The sequence below is a fragment of the Stenella coeruleoalba genome (assembly GCF_951394435.1).
Source record: "Stenella coeruleoalba genome assembly, chromosome: 4".
Taxonomy (NCBI): Eukaryota; Metazoa; Chordata; class Mammalia; order Artiodactyla; family Delphinidae; genus Stenella; species Stenella coeruleoalba.
Window position 1 is genome coordinate 66,157,908 of NC_137149.1, and position 19,543 is coordinate 66,177,450.

The 19,543-nt window shown below is 40.2% G+C and overlaps 1 protein-coding gene across 4 annotated transcripts in view; it reads right to left on the minus strand.

Moving 5' to 3' along the window:
• The window catches only part of ATP8A1 (ATPase phospholipid transporting 8A1), a 238,452-nt gene that overhangs the window by 89,516 nt on the left and 129,393 nt on the right, over window positions 1-19,543 (minus strand). For all 4 annotated transcript variants that reach the window (XM_079920695.1, XM_079920696.1, XM_079920694.1 and 1 more), the window contains 2 exons: window positions 11,913-12,051; window positions 8,552-8,616 (listed from right to left, as the gene is read on the minus strand). In XM_079920695.1, the coding sequence (XP_079776821.1) occupies window positions 8,552-8,616; window positions 11,913-12,051 (204 nt within the window). The remainder of the gene's footprint in view (window positions 1-8,551; window positions 8,617-11,912; window positions 12,052-19,543) is intronic.

A 19,543-nucleotide genomic window follows, 5' to 3' on the forward strand; every position in this document is an offset into this window, starting at 1 on the left:
CTGATACACAGATATGAGCTTTCCAGGGCAGGCGTAGATATGAAACACTGTAATTGAGGAAATGGCCCAATCTCCCAGTAGGGTCATGCCATCTGAAACAGGTCAAAGAATGGAAGAAGCTAAGAAAAGGAAGTTGCAGCGCTGGGTAAATTGCTCTTGGCCCCTGGGCAGAGGTTTGGGATTTGGGGTTATGATAGGTTCCATCAGGCAAATAATTCGTTGTGAGGCATCTATTCTCGTTTTGGGTACCCTAGAGAGAAAGGCAGAAAGTGTCCAATCTGGGTCTAAGTCTATCTTTCAGTGTTGGGACGGCGGCACAGAGCAAAGACAGACAAATCCCGGGAAAGGAAGGAAGAGTGAGGTAGGGGATATAATTATATAATTTAAATAGTTTTGTGGATAAAGGCTTTTACCAAAGCTCTCACGGTAATTATTTGAAACCACCACTGAAAGTCTCCTAAACACTTATTTTGAGTTTGGCATTAAATATTCTCCAGCGGCGGCGGTGACTCAAGGGCAGGAGGAAGTGTCCTGGAGGAACTGGATGGGCAGACATCCAGTCTCTCGTATGGCCTTCAATTCAGCCAGAAGAGGCTGCGCAGAATATACAACCAGTTTTTTGAAAATAAGCAAATTACCAAATCAACGGTTTGGAGACAGTAACAACTGGGGTCTGTGAGAAATTCTTACCCAGAACCACAAAGAAAGCTGACGTTGGGCCCATTTCCCTAATGATTTGAATTAATTAATGTAGGAATACTGAAGAATCATTATCTGCTGTGTTTTCTCACTGCACATTCCAAATGCACACCATTTCCATTATTTCCCACATCCATTCAAATAAATCTATGTACAACTGTCCCAGTAAAACGAAATATAGGTTCGTTCCCGAATTTCGTAAATACAAGATGCCCAAACGCCACCATCTCCCAGAAGAGCATTCCTCTTTCAGCTGCTCTGCAGTCCTGGTGGTGAGCGGGAGAGGAGGAAGGGACAAGCTGGCAAACGTGGGGCGTGCCTTCCAGAATGCTTTTTTCTGAGACTGAGTCCCCTTTACCTCTGGAGAAGGAAGGGTTATTTAAGAACAAAAAGAAAAACAGTTTTGGACTTAGAGCAATCTAGGTCAAGATTCAGGATCCCACAGGCGTTAGCTTTGTGAACTCAAAGTCTCCATCTGTATTTGAGACAGACACCGTCATCCGTATAGGAGCAGAGGCTAACGCATGCAGATTTACCTGACACGTAGGTTTCCTGTAAACTGTCAATTTTATGGCTATGCTGATTCATCAAAAGATACACAAAAAAGAGATGCAAAAAAAGTCACAAGGCATGGTCTGCTCACCTCAAAAATGCCATCAAGCTGTTGGGAGGTGGCAAGAGGGCAGACTGATTAGAAGGCATTTAACGGTAATTCTAGGTCTCAGAGAGTCTTAGAAGAGCTCAGATGTTTAGCCAAAAAAAAAAGATAAAGAATATTCAGGCTTAGGGGGAGGAAGAATTTCTCAGAACAGCAACACTATGAATCTGTGAACAACTTCACTTAGGGATCTGAACACAACCCAAGATTACAGAATTTTGTTTGAGCAAAGGGGACACGTTTTGTTTTTATGAGACCAAACAATGGGTTTGATGGAACTTTTTCAACCACAGTCTTTGGCTTGTGGCAGACACCGTCTTAAATCAGAGGAACAGAGAACAGATTATTTGTTCTTCTGTTATTTTCTTTTTTTGTAATGTTTATATATAGTTTTTACTAACCCGTTTCTCTCAAACGGAACAAAGTTGGCTTTCTTCACTGAGAGCTACTTGAAGGAAGCCGTGTGCCAGACAGTATTTGAACAATCATCCTGCAATGGGACATTATAAAAACATAGCTTTGCTTTTGATAGGGATACATTAACACCTTAAAAGTTAAACTGAGATCTTACACATTTTCAGGCCAAAAAAGCTGAAACAGCTTTGCTAATGGCAAAAGAGAATTCACAATACTAAAGTTCCCGAGCTGGCAGTGGAGGAAAACTCAGTGTGGTTTAAAACCTGCCTGAACTATTTTTCAAAGCAATACAAAACGTATTGCATTAGACTCATGGGACATATCAAGACAAAACTTGAAGTAGCCTCAATTCTCTCTTTTCCCCTCCTTTTCCGGAGTCAAGTCAATAACTTGCTTATTCTGGACTTCTTTCAGAAGCCGTTCCACAGTGACTGGTTCCCCAAGCAGTAAGGTTTGTCTGCATAATACATATAAGTCGAGCTTAAAAGGGTGCAGATGACAACTTCACCATTTAAGTCATGAATGCCTGTAAGTTACATTTGAAGCTTACATGGTGTTAGAAAATCAAATTCAGCTAGGAAAAAAAATGTGCAATCCCATAAAGGGCTTTCTTTTCCCGTGGTGTTGAAAAATATATATTATTATCCTTGTTAATATGAAATGTGGTTAACAATTCATTTTCTGTAAAATATATGAGGGAGGGAAAAGACTGGTATCCATAATCAAACCTAGGTTGGCTTAAGTTCATATTTGCAAATTAAGTAGAGAAATTTAAGTAGTGAGGAGGGCAGCTGTTTAAAATCACCTCTTACAGCAGCTGGCAAAACGCAACTCCCCCTACCCCCAGGAGTAATGATGCTAAAACAAATGATCACGATCAAGGTCCATACTTCTTAAGTGCTTACTAAATGCCAGACCTTGTACTTAAAAGGTACTGTTTTGTTTAATCCTCACAACAACATCCTAGAGATGGATATTATTATTATTATTTTATAAGAGTCACTGGCAGCTGAGGCCCAGAAAACTCTTATTTTCTTAGACTCTGGAATCCAGTGACTTACATACATCCTCCAGGGCTGTTTAGCACTAGAGGGCAAGTTAACCTTTCAAGATTGGGCATAATAGTATCTGCCTACTAATGTTTTCAGGTGTAAATGTGATTGTCCTTGTAAAATCCTTAGTCCGGTACTTAGTACAAAATATAAGCACTTATAAACATAAGCTAGTGTTTTTCTTATGACTGTAATAGCCACGCATAGAACCCTGCAGGGGTAAGCAGTTCCCTTTTCACACAGTCAAAAAGCTGCATTTTCCCTTGGGATCCATACTCTGCTTCCTTATATTGGGTGCTGACTCCTAATCAGGCTAACTGTAAATGTCAACAGAAGCAGAAACTGAAAAAACTGTGCCCAGATGATCAGCAGGAGAGGTGGGCAGGGCTTCTCAGGAGTTCAACTTGGGAAAACTGGAAGCATTTTGACTCTGAGTGGAAGAAATTTATTTCTCCAAGTTCCTCACATACATAGTTAATCATCATTTCTGTTGATTCAATAAATATATAGTAAGTAATTTTCCTCTCTGCCCCTTTTTGTTTCCTAGGGAAGCCAGACAGTAGCAAAGAGGAGAAAAAACAACAAGAACAAATTTAACATCCAGCCCTACCTCTCAGGACAGATCCCACAACTCTCCACATAAAAAAGATGCTGAAAGGAGGAGAGGCCAAGGTTACAGGTATATCATGTGAGACTCAAGAAAGATGATTTGGGTACCTACAGAGTTAATGGCTTAAGAAATTATGGTTCCTCCCACCTACCCAGACTTGACAAATGACGGTAGTGAAATCCTGAGCTATCTCAATGAATCAGTCTTCAATTTCTTTCTACCTTTTAGAAAAAGTTAGATCATATCCATCAAAAAAGATATTCTGGGTCACTTGAAAGTATTTCCAGAGATTCACAGAGTTGGTATGCTATGGGGGATGTGAATACTATAATACTCACACTCCTTAATATAACATCAACTCAGTCCTTCCAGAATTGTTTTACTACATTTTGAAAGATGCTGTAATCAGACACTGGGAGCTAAAGATAGGTCACATAGGAGGTTCCCTAGTTCTTAGCTCACATTTTCAGATGTTTCCAGTTTTAACAGACAGGATCTAGGTCATTAAGTGGAAGGGGTTTCTGTGAATTTAATGGGATACTTCCTGGGCATTTCTGTAGAGTTAGGGAAGAAGTACAAAATATGCTTCAAGCCAGTAATTTAAAATTTGTGCTTTTGCAGACCCTTAAGAAAATGTCTCATACCAAGATCATAATCAGAACCCAAAACAAAGTGGTTCAAAGTCACATGATAGAAAATTCTGTTACCTAACAAATATCTAATAGATTCTGATCTACTTTAGATTATTAAAGGTGCTCCTCCATGAAATTCTTACTTTCTAAATTAAAACAAGTATGATCAAGCTTTTTAAGAAACTCTTTTGCTGACACTGTCAGGTAACTGGGTGAGAACACCTAGCTTTGCTCTCAGGCGTCATACTAGCTGGGCGTGCTGCTTTTGCTGGGAAAGGAACCGGGAATGTGCAGAGGCAGAAAAGCCCATCAGATTTCCATACTAGGTCTGTAGAGCAAGCCTTCAACATAGACTATTTTTCTACACAATTTTGTAACATATCCTTTTTATACGTGCCATGCCTTGTGCTAACCATACCAATCCAAGGGTAACATTATCCTCACCTGACAGGCAGCACAAGTGGCTCAGAGAAGTTATCTAATTTCACTTTGCCCAGGGTGCCCCACTCAGGTGGGGCAGAACTGTACCTTAACCACTGTGCTACTGCACAGAATGATCTGAGTACATTAAAATTGTCACTTGACAAAACTCTGAACACCCACAATTTATTTCCTATTATATTAATATTATTTCCTAAGATGGCATGTTCCTAAGTTTATCACCTAAATGTTAATTATCCTTTGTGCTGATGGAGTGGTAACCCTATCTCTTACTATTATCAGTACAATTTGAACACATAGGATGCTTTTCTTTTCCATGGCAATGAAAAATATATAATGATTTACCTAGACTCATTCTAATGACCTGCCTGAAATCTCAGCCATGGGTTGTATGACACAAGATCTGAAGGAGCTATGATGCAAAGTGCTGTTTCCTTTCCTGCTGAGAAGCGAATGAGTTTGCCACAGCAGGTCTCACCCCAGACAGCCAGATTTGTAAAGTCACCACTTAACTCCCTGGGAGAAAAACCTTCTCCAGACAGCAGTGTGAGAACCCAAGGTAGTCTGGAGCTGGATGCGTCTGTCAGTTCTTTCAGCCATAGTGTTTGCCTGTGATCTTCCACACCTAACTGGCATTTGAATTGCTAAGGACATTTCTAAACACTTGCTCTCTAAGTATCAGATATGATCGATTACTACCAAACTTAAAACTGATACACAACCTTTTTCTGTTTTTAAAGGAAGCCCTTAATTAAACCTTATTCAGTGACTCACTTCTCAAATATTTATGGAGTACGAACTATGGGCTAGGCAACTTGCTGGGGAATGAGAGAGAATGGCAAACCAAAACAAACAGAGGGGTGTCCCTGCTCTCACTGAAATTGAGTATTCCCCTGAGGCTCTATGTTTGGTCCTGCAGCAATAGGTAGTGCAAGTACCTTTGAGGTGTTTATTACTTTTCTTTAAAAAAAAAATTATTTATTTATTTGGCCCCATCAGGTCTTCGTTGAGGCATGCGGGCTCAGTAGCTGCAGCACTCAGGCTCTCTAGTTGTGGCACATGGGCTCCAGAGTGCGCAGGCTCAATAGTTGTGGCGCATGGGCTTAGTTGCCCCATGGCACGTGGGATCTCAGTTCCCTGACCAGGGATTGAACCTGCATCTCCTGCATTGGAAGGCGGATTGTTAGCCACTGGACCACCAGAGAAGTCCCAATGAGGTGTTTATTACTTTTGAGTTGCCATCTTGGAAACTTCAAAATGGAAATAAATAAACCTGTCTTAACAATACATGATTCAGTACATTGAATATTTTTGGTATTTCAGTTTTCTCTTTTTTTTTCTTGAGATTGCTATTTACATCACTTGATACTTAAAACACTTCAAGACTGTGTTTGTCTAAGAGTTGGAGAAAAATGATGAAACAGATGAAAACAAAAGAAGCAATGCTAGCACACTCTACATAAAGTGAAAGCCTAAATCCAGACAAGAAGGATGTCAAATCAAGCATGGTCATGCTTTTGCTTTGACCTCACAGGTCCCACTTCTGACTTCCTTCAAGTGTCAGAAAACCTGGGTACCACGTGTAACCCATGATGCTGACAAAGGCCTAATGGTCTACAGGGATTATGGGGATGTTTACACTGAGGGTCTTGTAATGTTGTGAACAACTGCAACCCAGTTCTGGAACCACCTTCGATGGCTCCTTCTCAGGGACACCATGGGATAAGTTTCCCTGAATTTCACACCACATTGCTGGCATTGGTGCCCCTATTTCCTCCTCCCTAACTCTTATCCTGGTCCCTTACCTGCACCCCATGCCTCCCACCCTTCCAATTTGCCTATGTAGAACTGCTTCTACACATCACACCTCTTTTAAGAGGCTGATGTAATTGCTTCCCTCGCCTATGAAGGCAAATTCTCAGACCTGGCCCAGCTTTCCACAGCTGACCCGAGACTAGCTCTCCAGTTTTAACCCCCCCCTGTCATTTCTTTATGGCTGTCTTATAAATACTGTGCCACCATTAAAATGAATTAGGTAGCTTCACACAGACCATTATAAAATAATTGTTCAGATATATTAAGTGAGAAAAGCAAAGTGCAGGATCAAGCAGTGTGGACAGCGTGCTGCAATTTGTGTTTAACAACAAAGGATGCGTCCACAGACATGCACATCTGGGACATGCATATCCCTTAGGTAAGTCAGAACATCTCTGGACAAACACACAAGACTGGAGCTAGCGACCGTCCCTAGGGAGGTAAACGAGTAGGCTGGGTGTAAAGGTGGGCGATTCATTTTTTGCCACCTAGACTTTCCCTTTTTGTAACTTTTAAATTTTACATTCTGTGCCTACATTTATTCAAACAAAACATACTTAAAAAACTATAACCTTGTGCTCAAGTTTAATGTTCCTCTTTCATGCCCCAAATATGCCTTGAACTTACTTCCAGTAACTTTCAGCTTTTGCTGCTTTTGTCCCCCTTACTCAGGTACTCACTTCTATGTAACTAAATGCCACTTACTTTGTAAATAGTTCCTTAAACATCGTGATATTTTCACAGCAAGCTATCTACCTTATTTACATATCTGTTACTTGAATGCACTTTACCTCCCTTATTATTTATAAGCTTCTGGAGGGCTGGCTTTTTTTTTTGCGTGCGTGCGTGTGTGTGTGTGTGTGTGTGTGTGTGTGTGTGTGTTTAGGATTAAAGCTTCATTCACAAAAAGCACTTCCCCAATAATGAAAGGCATAAACAACTCTCATAATTGCAAAATCATATATAATTCTTCAGGCTACAAGGTGCTTAAAGATTTCACAAGAAAGGGAAGAGTATCACAAGGATTGTTTTAAGGACAAATAATAAAGAGGTCATCATTTCAGTTTAAAAATCAGAAGCTAAATACTTCTTACATGTAATTTGTTTTATATCCAACTTCAAAACATCTGCCTCTTCATCATCCCTTCTACAGAGCTGGTCTCGGCTTCTCCAACATCCCTAATTATCAGGTTTGCTCTGCTCTGCTCTTTGCGTCACAATGACTGTTTCAAGCGGTTGTATAATCACCTCTCCTGTTCCGTCTTCCACCTTAAATTGCAATCACCTTTCCTTTAAAATATTTACAGGTCATTTGACCTACTTTCTTTTTTTTTTTTTTTTGTTAACTTTTATTTTACACTATATTCCTAAAAAATCTTTCCTTCTTTTCCAAATATAACTTCATGTGAACACAGCCATGAAAAAAGACATCCTAGGAATTCATATTCCAGCCCAGAAGTTAGGACATTAAAAAAAAAACTTGAGGGGCTTCCCTGGTGGCACAGTGGTTAAGAATCCGTCTGCCAATGCAGGGGACACGGGTTCCAGCTGTGGTCTGGGAAGATCCCACATGCCACAGAGCAACTAAGCCCGAGCACCACAACTACTGAAATCCGTGCGCCACAACTATTGAAACCCGTGCCTAGAGCCCGTGCTCTGCAACAAGTGAAGCCACCGCAATGAGAAGCCTGTACACTGCAATGAAGAGTAGCCCCGCTCGCCGCAACTAGAGAAAGCCCTCGTGCAGCAACGAAGACCCAACGCAGCCAAAAAAATAAATGATAAAAAACAAAAAACAACTTGACTATTGGTTATTTGGTGTTGTTCAATAGCTTTCACATTTTTTTAAAAGAAGCAAAATATCAACACTGGAAGCTAAAGCAGACATTAAATGCTTAATATACAAAATACCCAGGCAGATACAAATAAGTTGCAGTCACTCAGCAACCTCCTGACATAATGCTTTTGTAAAGCAGCTTTCTTGTCTCACAACATTAAGCAAATCATTTAGCAATTTCTTTTAGCTGTCATAGATACAAAGCTAGCAAGCATCTTTTTACATCAATGGTTCAAAACAGTGTACGTTTGTTCTAGCAGAACAATAGTAGTAAGGTATCTTTTAACCTCAGGAAAATAAAATATTTCCACAGCTAGCTGAATATAAAATAAAATGCTACAAGATAATTAAGTTATTAAAGGTTTTTTTAAAAAAGATAATCTTACTTACATCAAGAGAGCCTTCATTTATAACAATCATTCCCATGTTCTTCCTCAAAAGTTTGCAGGAGTGTCCTATGTTCAAACAGAGTAAATAGATTGATATAACTAATTTCTCTAGAGAGAAGAGGTGAAGACGTTAACACGATAATACTACAAAATTCTAAATTTTATCTATTTTATTTGATAAAATTAAAATTTTGTCTATTTTAATAGAAGTGATGGCTGTTTTCTAGGTTTGCAGGAAGTTTAAAAAAGAAATGCTCTTGCTTGCTGTAAGAGGGATAAGATACAAGGACATTACCTGGAGTGTTAAGGCTGTCTTGATAAACAAATATGGAAGAGATTACAGTAAGGATTCTCAACGTCCTGAAAACTGATAAACGTGTATGAAATAGCCTTCACGATGACCAACACGAAGAGCAGAAGATGGGCCAGTGGTTGTTTTGGGAGAAGGGTTCAGGAGGGTTGTCTGGCTCTCTCTTGGACCATTGATCCCATCACAATCTTCCTGCCCTTGGATTGCATCACATCCTCTCCTCTCCTGCCCTCTCTTGCTTTGCTATACTTGCTGCAGGGCAAAATCACCTGCTGATTAAACCAACTCGGCTCACTCTGCACCTGTCTGCCTACAGCTGAACGTGGCTGGAGAAAAACAGGCAACCTTGTTGGCGGGCCTCACATTTAAAACAATACCATCTACACTCACTCCCTTTGTGATCTCATTCCTTCCCAAGGTTTTAAACACCATCTTAATGTTGACCACTCTAGAACTCATAAATCCCCTTCAGACCTCTTTCCTGAACTCTAGACTCTCACATGCCAGTGCCTACTTAATAGCAGACATTTAGGTGTAAAATAGGCATCTCAAACTGAACGTATCCAAAAACCAGGCTCTTAACCTCCCCCCAGAAAACCCGTTTCTCCTTGAGTCTTCCTCATTTGATTAATGGCAACTCCATCCTTCAGTTGCTGCGGCTAAAAGACCTTGAATTTACCCGATTCCTTTCTTTCTTCCATACCCTACATCTAATCTATCAATCAATCCTGTTGGCTCTACCTTCAAAATCCATCCAGAACCCAACCATTTCTCACCACCTCTACTGTTATTACCTGGGTCCAAGCCACCACCATATCTCATCTGGATTAATTCAATACCCTCTGGCCTTCCTGCTTCAACACTTGCTTTCCTTTGAGTCTACTCTGTCTAGCAGCCAGACAGAGATTATATATATATATATATAGTTTTGTTTTTTTTTTTTTACAGGCAAGTCAGATCAAGTGTTTCCTCTGCTCAGTTCAGTACCATCCAATGGTTTCCCATCTCACTCAGTATAAAAGCCAAGTCTGGACAACGGTCTGGGAGGCCCATCCAACCTGGGCTCTGCTACACTGCTCACCTCTTCTCCTCCTCTCACACTTTGCATTTCTGTTCTTTCTCTAGAACAGAAGACAGCTCTCCCGAATCATCCAAGTGACATCTTTTCCCCTCTTAGGTCATTCCTGAGATGTCGCCTTCTCAAGAATTCTTCTTGACTTCCTGATTTAAAACTGAATCCCTCTGTGCAATGCCCTATTCTCCCTTCCTTGTTTTATTTTTCTTTAGAGCAATTATTGCCATTGAATATACTACGTGTCCTCATTTACTTTATTGTCTGTTTCCCTGACTAGGATTTGAGCTCTGAGGGCAGAGACTCTGATACGTTTTGTTCCCTGTTCTTAACGGATGCCTGGCACCATAGGCACTATCATCATTTGCTGAATGAATGAATCTTACCTTCCCTTTTCTACGAACAAGTATGGCCTAAGATTCTAAAGGTTAAATGTTGCTAGAAACCACCACCATACTCTCCTTTCCAGAGGAGCTTTCATAATGGCTACAAATCTGGAACCATCTTGAGGATTGCTTATTTTGCCCACATATTACTCTTTACCCACCATGCATTTTTCCTCTATCTGTAGTCATGTTGCTTTATCATATCTGTGTGTTCCAGGTCTCCTGATTCTAAAGCATTCTGTATTCTCACACATCTTCTTTCCGTTTTGTCTCTAACACCAGTGATAATTTTTATAATCAAAATTAACAACTTGTTTGGCCTGTAGGTTTAAACTTCTACTGCTCAGTTTTCTTTTAAAAGTTAAGTTTCCTCTATTAACAACATCAATTTACTATAAATTTATAGCATTTATACTATTTAATATAAATACTACATTTATAAATACAGTATTTATCACAGAATACTGTCATTACTCACACTTCTAAAAGGAGTATTAGTTATATGTTTTTAGATACATGATACTTGATGACTTTCTAAAAATGGTTTCATCTTGTGAATACCGCTGAAATGCTTTCTTTAGTTTTGGGAGAGTTTTACACGTAATTCATAAAATCAATATCATCCAGAGGTTACTGTCAGGGTTCACAGTGTTCAGGCAACAAACTATTACTGAATTGGGGGAAAAAAGCAATATTTTTCTTGCATATTGTTGGTACTATAGGCCTCTAACAGCGAATATTAGCTTTCTCCTCTGTTACAGACTGAATTGTGTCCCCACCTCCCCATTCATATGTTGAAGCCCTAACTGCCACTGTGAATGCATTTGGAGGTAGGGTCTTTAAGGAGCTACCTACAGTTAACTAAGGTCATAAGGGTGATCCCTAATCCAACAGGACTAGTGTCCTTATAAGAAGAGGAAGAAACACCAGATGCTCTGTGAGAATCCAGAGAGGAAAGGCCAGGCGAGGACACAGAGAGAAGGCGGCCATCTGCAAGCCAGGAGGAGAGGTCTCAGGAGATACCGACCTGCTGACATTTTGATTTGGACTTCTAGCCTCCATGACTGTGAGAAGATAACCTTCTGTTGCTTAAATCATCTAACCTGTGGTATTCTGTTATGGCAGCCTGAGCTGCCTAATACAACCTCCTTCTGCAGAATTGGAATTAACTGTAGGATGAGTGAAAACTAGCAAGAACCTTACTTCCTATCTCAGAAATAACCTTTGGTCACAGAAACAAGTGTCGGTATACAAGCCTGCCATAATCCCCACCTCCAGACTTGGGCAGACAGCAGCAGAACGGTTACCTACATGTGTCCATTATGGATGGGAGGTGGGGCTAGGCAGGGATACAAAGTTGAGAGAGGGCGTTACATAGTTGCAAGAGCTGAAGTTTGGCTGTACATACAATCATTGCAAATTTAAAGGGGCACTGGGGCCATAAGTAAATAGACAAGCCCAATGATATTAACAAATATGGAAATCTGAAAATACCAAATCTTTCAAATCTTGAAATATCTCAAATCTATCTTCTAAAATATTTCAAAACATGTTAAAAAGCACCATGACTTAAAGTTTAAATTAGGTGAATTACCAATGTTAATGGCAGTCTCCTGCTTGTCTCCTGTAAGGATCCAGATTTTGATGTCTGCTTTCATTAGCGTTTCTATGGTTTCAGGCACTTGATCTTGTAATTTATCCTCGATGGCTGTGGCTCCAAGTAGCTGAAGATTCTGGAGAAAGAGAGTGGCAACATTTTTTAAGATTAAAAAAAAAAAAAAGTTTAGATTCTTTAAGAATGAAACATTGAAGTGTATATATGTTTTAAAATCAGAGACTAAATGATAATTCATGAATTTGTTGTAAATTCCAAATACCCCATTGAGTTTTCTCTCTCAAGGATCCCTAACTTTCATCCAGTACTTTTGGCAGGGGACTTAGGCTCCCTGAAGCTACCTGTCTTACCTTACTCCTCCCTAAGGTAAGGAACTGATTCTAAACACACACAGATGTAGAAGGGGGGAATCAAACACAGTTAAAAAGGAGCAGGCAGCTATTAAGAAAAAATAAAAACAAAAACTATGGAAGATCACCAGTGAAGAAGTAATCCAACTGATCTGTTTGAAAAAGAGTAAGGTTACAGGCGAACACTATTAAATTGTAATTTGATGCAGTGTCAGGAAATGTAGACACAAAATACAATGAGAAAGGATGAAGAAAGGAGCAATAAACAAAGTGATAGCATTAGTCTCTTAAAGAAAGAACAGGGCTGAGTGTTTTTCACATGGTTCCATGTTTGCATAGTGGAAGGTCAGAGACCATTAAAGATCTCTTGCTCCTTAGATGGTATCTTTCATACAAGACTGAACACAACCAAAACACTGTGGAAAGCTGTTCTCATCTCTGACAAAGAAGAAGAGTGGTTGCTTCTCTCATCTTCCTAAATGGAGGGAAAAGTGAGAACAATCTCCTGGCTGTTAGGGAAAACCGGCCTGCCAAATGGAAACAGATAATGGTGTTCTCAGTCCTAAATACATAGGAAAGGGCAATAATGGATTAAGATTTAAATCTTTCTTTCCATCATGTGACCAGGCATTGTCACTAGTTGGGTACCCTTCCCAACGGTGTTCTGCAAGCCACAACCGATTCTCAGTCTTACCCATTTTCCCCATAACCTAACCTCCAGAATGAACTACTTCAGCATTTATCTTTCTTCTTCAACTATTTTCTCCCTTCTTGACTTCACTTTTTAATTTACAGTATCAGAGAAGGACAGACTAGATATAAGGGAGATTACTGCAAAGGATAGTGTCTGGGTTGATAATAATAAAGAAAGCATTCCACTTTCTATTTTTCCCTTTAAGTCCTATTTACTTTTCATCACAATTCAAGTCTAAAAATAACCCCAAGTCTTGGTAGGCATGGAAAATAAAGTTAAATATATATACAAACACATAAGAGTGAGTGTGTGTAGTTGATGAGTATATTGCTTAGGAATGTTTTTGGCTATAAATAATAGAAAAAAATCTGACTGAAAGTGGCTTAAATAAAGACTTCTAACATCACTAGTACTGAAGTGGGTAGCTATGGGTATAAGTCGTTGGCTTGACTATATTTCCACGCATTCTCCAGATCTCTCTCAGTGTCTCAAGGTGGCTGTCGCAGCTATAATTATAACAGCCACACTGAAGACAAGAAAAAGGTGGTAAAACCAACGGTATCCAGCTCTTATTTGAAAAGCAAAAGGGTTTCTAAAAGTCCTCAGTGTATTTCCAAATACAGCAACTGGCCCGATGGTGCTCCATGGCCATCCTGAACTGTTAGTATTTAGCTCTTCCAGCCTCAGTGGAGGGGCAAGGCAGAAGGGCAGTAGGAATAGCTGTTAAATTAGCTGGCCTGCAGTCTCTGCCACAGGGCTTAAATACAGATGGGCGAGCCTATGCATCAGTGTTAGCATATACACACATGCACGTGTTTACGTGCGTAGGTATGTGTACAGACACACACACATCCACCACGGCCCTGCGTGGTGAAACGTGGCTCATCCTGGAAGTCGAAAAGAAGTTTTCCTTTACTTCTTAAAACAAGTTTTCCCCTCTGCTGTGCTCTGATAGAACTTTGCTCATCTTTACATACTTAATTTATCATATTAAGATTACCTGTTTAAACGTACGACTCTGGTAGTTTTGTTCAAAATTAGGGGTCATGCCTCCAAGCTCCTTGTTTCTTCACAAATGAGGAGACGGGAGCCCAGAGGGGGGCAATGATTTGTCACAGTGACATAACTTGATAGATTACGGAAGGGCAGGGCTTGAACCAAGATCCTCTGTATTGCCCATCGCGTTCTTGTCCCTTTGTGTCTAGGATGGTGCCCAAGATAGTGGTCAACTCCCAGTCTCTGCCCCATAAATGTTGGCTGAAGTAAATTAAGTAGGCATCAGTCTGTGAGGCGCTAGCGTTGATTTCTTTAAGTTCTTTTCTACTTAAGTAATATTAGGTAGAGGAACAAATGCAGCTCCTCCTCTGGTTGTAGGCTGATGTCCCTATTCGGCATGAGGGAGTGAAGGGCCCTTAACCTGGGCATATTCCTCGTAAGAATGCTGGCCTGAGCACTAAGTGCTGACTCAAAGAAGGCCCTGTGAGCCCAGACGTACCACATCAGGTTCCGAGGAGATGCTGAAGAAGAGCTCTGGGGAGTCTTTGGTCCCTGGCTACCTATAAAAAGTGCAATTTTAAGTTGAAAAAAGGAAAAGTAGGGACCAGGTTCTGTTCACCTTTATACTGTATCTCCAGAACACTGATAGTCAGCATTTGGTATATTTGCAGATTGAGTGAATGACAAAACAAACAAAAAACAAAAACAAAAAAACCTCAATCCAAATGTTCTAAAGTATTGTTGCAATCTAGACTATTTTCTCTTCAATATATTCCAAATAACTTATGCAGCTATTAGATTCACTTGATGCATGACTTCCTAGTATATAATATATAAGACAGGAAGGCAAATTTCCTTCTTTAAAAAGATATCATTATTTTATTATCTTTAATGGGAAGCAGATTTGAAATCTATCAAAACCTGATGAATAATCATCATCAAGAAGTTCAAGAATGAAAAGGAAGACCAGTTCAGCATCAACTATGCCAACATCACAACTGCTGTAATTTCAACATTGAGACAATGATTCCATCAGTTCTTTCAGCTACTTTTAGGAAATCAGTAGCTAAATCATTCTGGCCCACATGACAGGGAAGATCAGGATACAGTTGTGTTCAAATGTTAGATATTCCACAGAGAGCATGATAAGATTTTAAACCATCATGAAGATAGTTCAGTAATATAAGCTCTCAAAAATTTTAAACCAAAAAAGTATTTTTTTTTGTAGTATGTTTCACAAAACCCTGGGGTAACTAGATAATGTGAGAGCCAAGATGTGAATACACTAATTAGAAATATATAAACAAGTTTATTTGCCTATTTTCTAGTTCTACTTTAAGGGGATATATGAGCTCAGGAAGTACATGGGTATACACTACTCTGCACAAACCTGATAAAAATAAAATGACTGCATGGGGGAGATCACACTGAAAGCATATTTGAAAGAAGGAAAGCAGCTGGTTTTGCACAGGTAAAAAGGAAACATTTTCCAAACCAGGCAAAGATAATATAAAGTACCAAAAAGGTAGGGCCAGCAATAAATATGCTGAGAAGTGTTACAAGTAGGTTAACTTGGAGCATGTTGGTGGCTATGATAACAGGAATTTCTAATGAAACATTTCTGAATATTTAGCAAAATTGCAGTGGGTCTACTTTGATGCCTACGAAAGAAAAACTACATTTGAAAGCCTGTTAATTTTCCCTTTATCCTCAGGTACAGCATTTACTAATTTTAGTGGAAGGCTCTGCAGGCTCCTTTCCTTTGGCCCTGGTGTCATTTATTGTGAGATTAGATCTTGAGTGATAGGCTGTTCAGCCTCTGGAAATGAATATCTTTAGCTACACAATGATCATTAGGAAAAAAGATTTGAACTTTGCGTGCTTTTCCTGATCATAACACAAGAGCGTTTAGGCCATAATCAATTTCATCCCAAACATGTATTACCTTACACAGATGGCCACTAATGGTCACAATGGGAATTACATATTCAGCAAGTGTTGAAATGTGATAAAATTCCCATGGCATTTATGGAATTAAAAAAAAAACCTCCAAAGACTAATTTTACTTTCAAAATGTCACTGTGCCAAAAGTTATAAAGGTTTCAGTTGATGCCTCTTTGATATAATATAGATTTAGTTATCACTGAAAAATCATGAAATAATACTTATTTACCTAGAAAAGTCATCGATAATCTTATCTTCTCTTTTAGATGTTCATAATGTAATGCTTTTAAAAAGGGATATAAGTATAAAATTTCTACCCTAGTGAAGATACAAACGTCATGTAGAGTATTTTAAAACTATGGTAAAATGCATTATGACAGATTTGGAAACTGTGTTTTTCCCCCAATACATTTATATTACATATATTGGGAAATAACGGAACCTTAAAATGACCTATTTCCATATAAGCAAATATTGTGTCAGGGCTTAGATTATTTCGTATTTTTTAAAAGTTTAAGATATGTTCCTAAATGAGGAAAAGCATAGTTATCAAACTCATATCAACTTGGGCTTCAGACGATAACATGGACTATCGGGCAGAAGTTTCTTTGAAGACAAATAAAAGGAATAATACTGGTAAATAAAGTTTTATCACTGGAGTAAATATGAATAAATAGTAGTAACATTTGGGAACCTTTGTTACAACATAAAATAAGATTGTGACTAGGCAGATGAAGAAACATTTCCTTAGCACAGAAATACCAGATACTGCTACGTGCTTTACACTGATTCATTCAGTTAATAGCTTCGGGGAGGTTGAATAAATTATGTCAGGTCAAACTGGGGTACAGCTGAGCTACGATGGTAGAAACAACACACCAAGAATCAATACACACCCCAAGGCAGCGAATGGAAAGTAAAACTGAGATTAAATGAAAGTTAGAATTTTATGTAAATCATCAGGTTTTTAAACATTTGTCTCTGTTGTTCAGTTTTTGGTAATACTCTGTTTCTGTGAATGGGTTTCAGCCTCAGTCCTGAGGCATTCCTGCCAGGGGTACCTGTTTCCTGTTTCCACCTGCAGGCCCCAGACTCACATTTTGGGACTGGTTTCCTTCCACACACACACGTGTGTCTGCATTCATTCCCTCACACACATACCGAGCAGGTAGTTCTGGGCAAGATGGTGGGACACAACCATAGTCCCTTCCTTCCTCAAATCTGTACTTCAGAATCCATTCTTTGGATTCTCCCTTCCTTGTTTTCTGACTGTACCCCCTTGCCTTGCGTTGGTACCTGTTTCTCCTAGACCCTGCTGCCTGGCTGCCATCAAGCCCCAAGTAATTAGCCACAGGAGCAGAAATGGAGAGCAGCGGTCTTCAGATTTACCGGAGGGGCTTATTACACACAGATCAGTGGGCCCTACCCGCAGAATTTCTCACTGAGTAGGTCTGAGATGAGGCCTGGAAATGTACATTGGTGACAATGCTGCTGGTTTGAGGACCTAATTGCTTGTCTCCAGCAAGGTTGACAAACTTTTTCTGTAAAGAGACAGATGGTAAATATTTTAGGGTTTGAGGGTCGTACATTCTGTGCTGCAACGACTCAATGCTGTCACTGTAGTGTGAAAATGGCCAAAGACAATTTGTAAACAAATGGATGGAGCTGTGTTCCAATAAAACTTTATTTACAAAAATAGGCAGTGGGTGAATGTGGTTCTTGAGCTGGAGTTTGCAGACCCTTGATGCATAATACTGGTGAGCAGCGCATCTCTGCACCGGCCTCCATCCTGACTGATTGCTCTTGATACTTCCTGGGTCAGCTCTGACCCTTCTTTCTTAGCCTGGCCTTAGGTCCTCTGGTCCCAGTTCTCTCTCCTCTCCTTGCAATCCCAAACTATAGACAGAGCCTCTCAACTGTAATATACGATTACCATCAGAGAAAAACAGTACTCTCCCTAAATAATCAATTTACTATATGCTATATACTATCTTAGAAGTAAACACAAAATGTTCTGTGAGTACAAACGATAAAAACAGGAAATAAGTATTTTCTTAGTTGGGGTGGCTCAAAAAAACCATCCAACACGAGTTAACATTTGACCTAAAATCCTAAACGAAGAATTAAGAATTAGCCAGGCACTTGGGAGAGGTGGGGAGGGATGCGGGAAGAAATCCCAAACAGAAGAAATCACATGATGCAAAGACAGAGGTATGCAAATGCACATTGTGTTTGAGAAGCTGCCATTTAGTCAATATGGAACCGATAAATGAAGCGAGGTGGGTGATTTAAATAATGCTAATTTAATAGGGTTGTTCTGAGGATGAAATTGGATCAGTCATCTCAAACTCTGAGTAGTAAGTTAGGAAAACGATAAGCCTGAAAAACCGGCAGGGAATGGAAATCAAAGGGGCTATTTTTTATGTTTGGGATTCCAAAGGCAAAGGGCATCTGGGGAAGAACTGTAGAAGGGGAGGGACAGGATCAGATTTACACTCAGAGAGTTCACCGGTGGCCAACTGGGGATGGATGGGGAAGAATGGAGGTTGCCAGACCAGTTGGAAGACTGTGGCAGTCACCATACTCTTTAGCTTTAAGATACGGTACCTCTGGAATACAGAGGCCCTGGTGGCCATGGGATTCTCAGAACCATTCTACAATGCTGGCTCTCAAAGATCACCGGCTTCTCTCTGGTCTGCATTCCACTGGGCATCATTCACTCTTGTGCTTCTCTTCTCAACATCTCTTTGCACACAACAAAGGGGTTTTATTTAACAGAAGAGACTCTCACACCTCTGTCCTTTCAGTTTAAGCTGAGCTAGAGTACACCAAGACTAACAGCATTAAATCACTGGCATGGCTCATTAGCCTGCTTCTGGAGAAATCAGGCAACCAAGGCCAAGAAGGAGGTTTTAACTTGGTGCTTTTTGAACCACAGAAATCATATTTGAATTGTCACAGAGCCAAGGGCTTGCCAAATAAGGTCAGAATTCACACACCCAGCTGAAAAGAATCAGGATTTGAGAGGCGACTGGGTGTAGCCTGCAAAAACAACACATCCATCTTATCGGAGTGAGAAGAGAGCAAAACCCAGTGTGGAAAGTCTACCTCAAAGCGTTCATAATTAGGGATCGATCAGCCAGAAAGGAGAAGCGTGAGATCAGAGATCTAAGGGAACATTAAGTACTTTCACTAAGAAGACTCTAAAGACGAGTTGAGGGAAAATCATGAAAAACATATTCCCACCTTCATTTTTTTTTTTTTTTTTTTTTTTTTGCGGTATGCGGGCCTCTCACTGTTGTGGCCTCTCCCGTTGCGGAGCACAGGCTCCAGACGTGCAGGCTCAGCGGCCGTGGCTCACGGGCCCAGCCGCTCCGCAGCATGGGGGATCTTCCCGGACCAGGGCACGAACCCGCATCCCCTGCATCGGCAGGCGGACTCCCAACCACTGCGCCACCAGGGAAGCCCCCCACCTTCATTTTTAAGGAGGATAGAGTACATTACATTACACAGAGTGCACACAGCCTGCCTCATTTCCTACGCAGACGGGTCCTGAATACCATGCCTCCCCACCCCAAGGGCTGATCTCATGATGACTCAACTACACACGTGGTTACATTTTACTT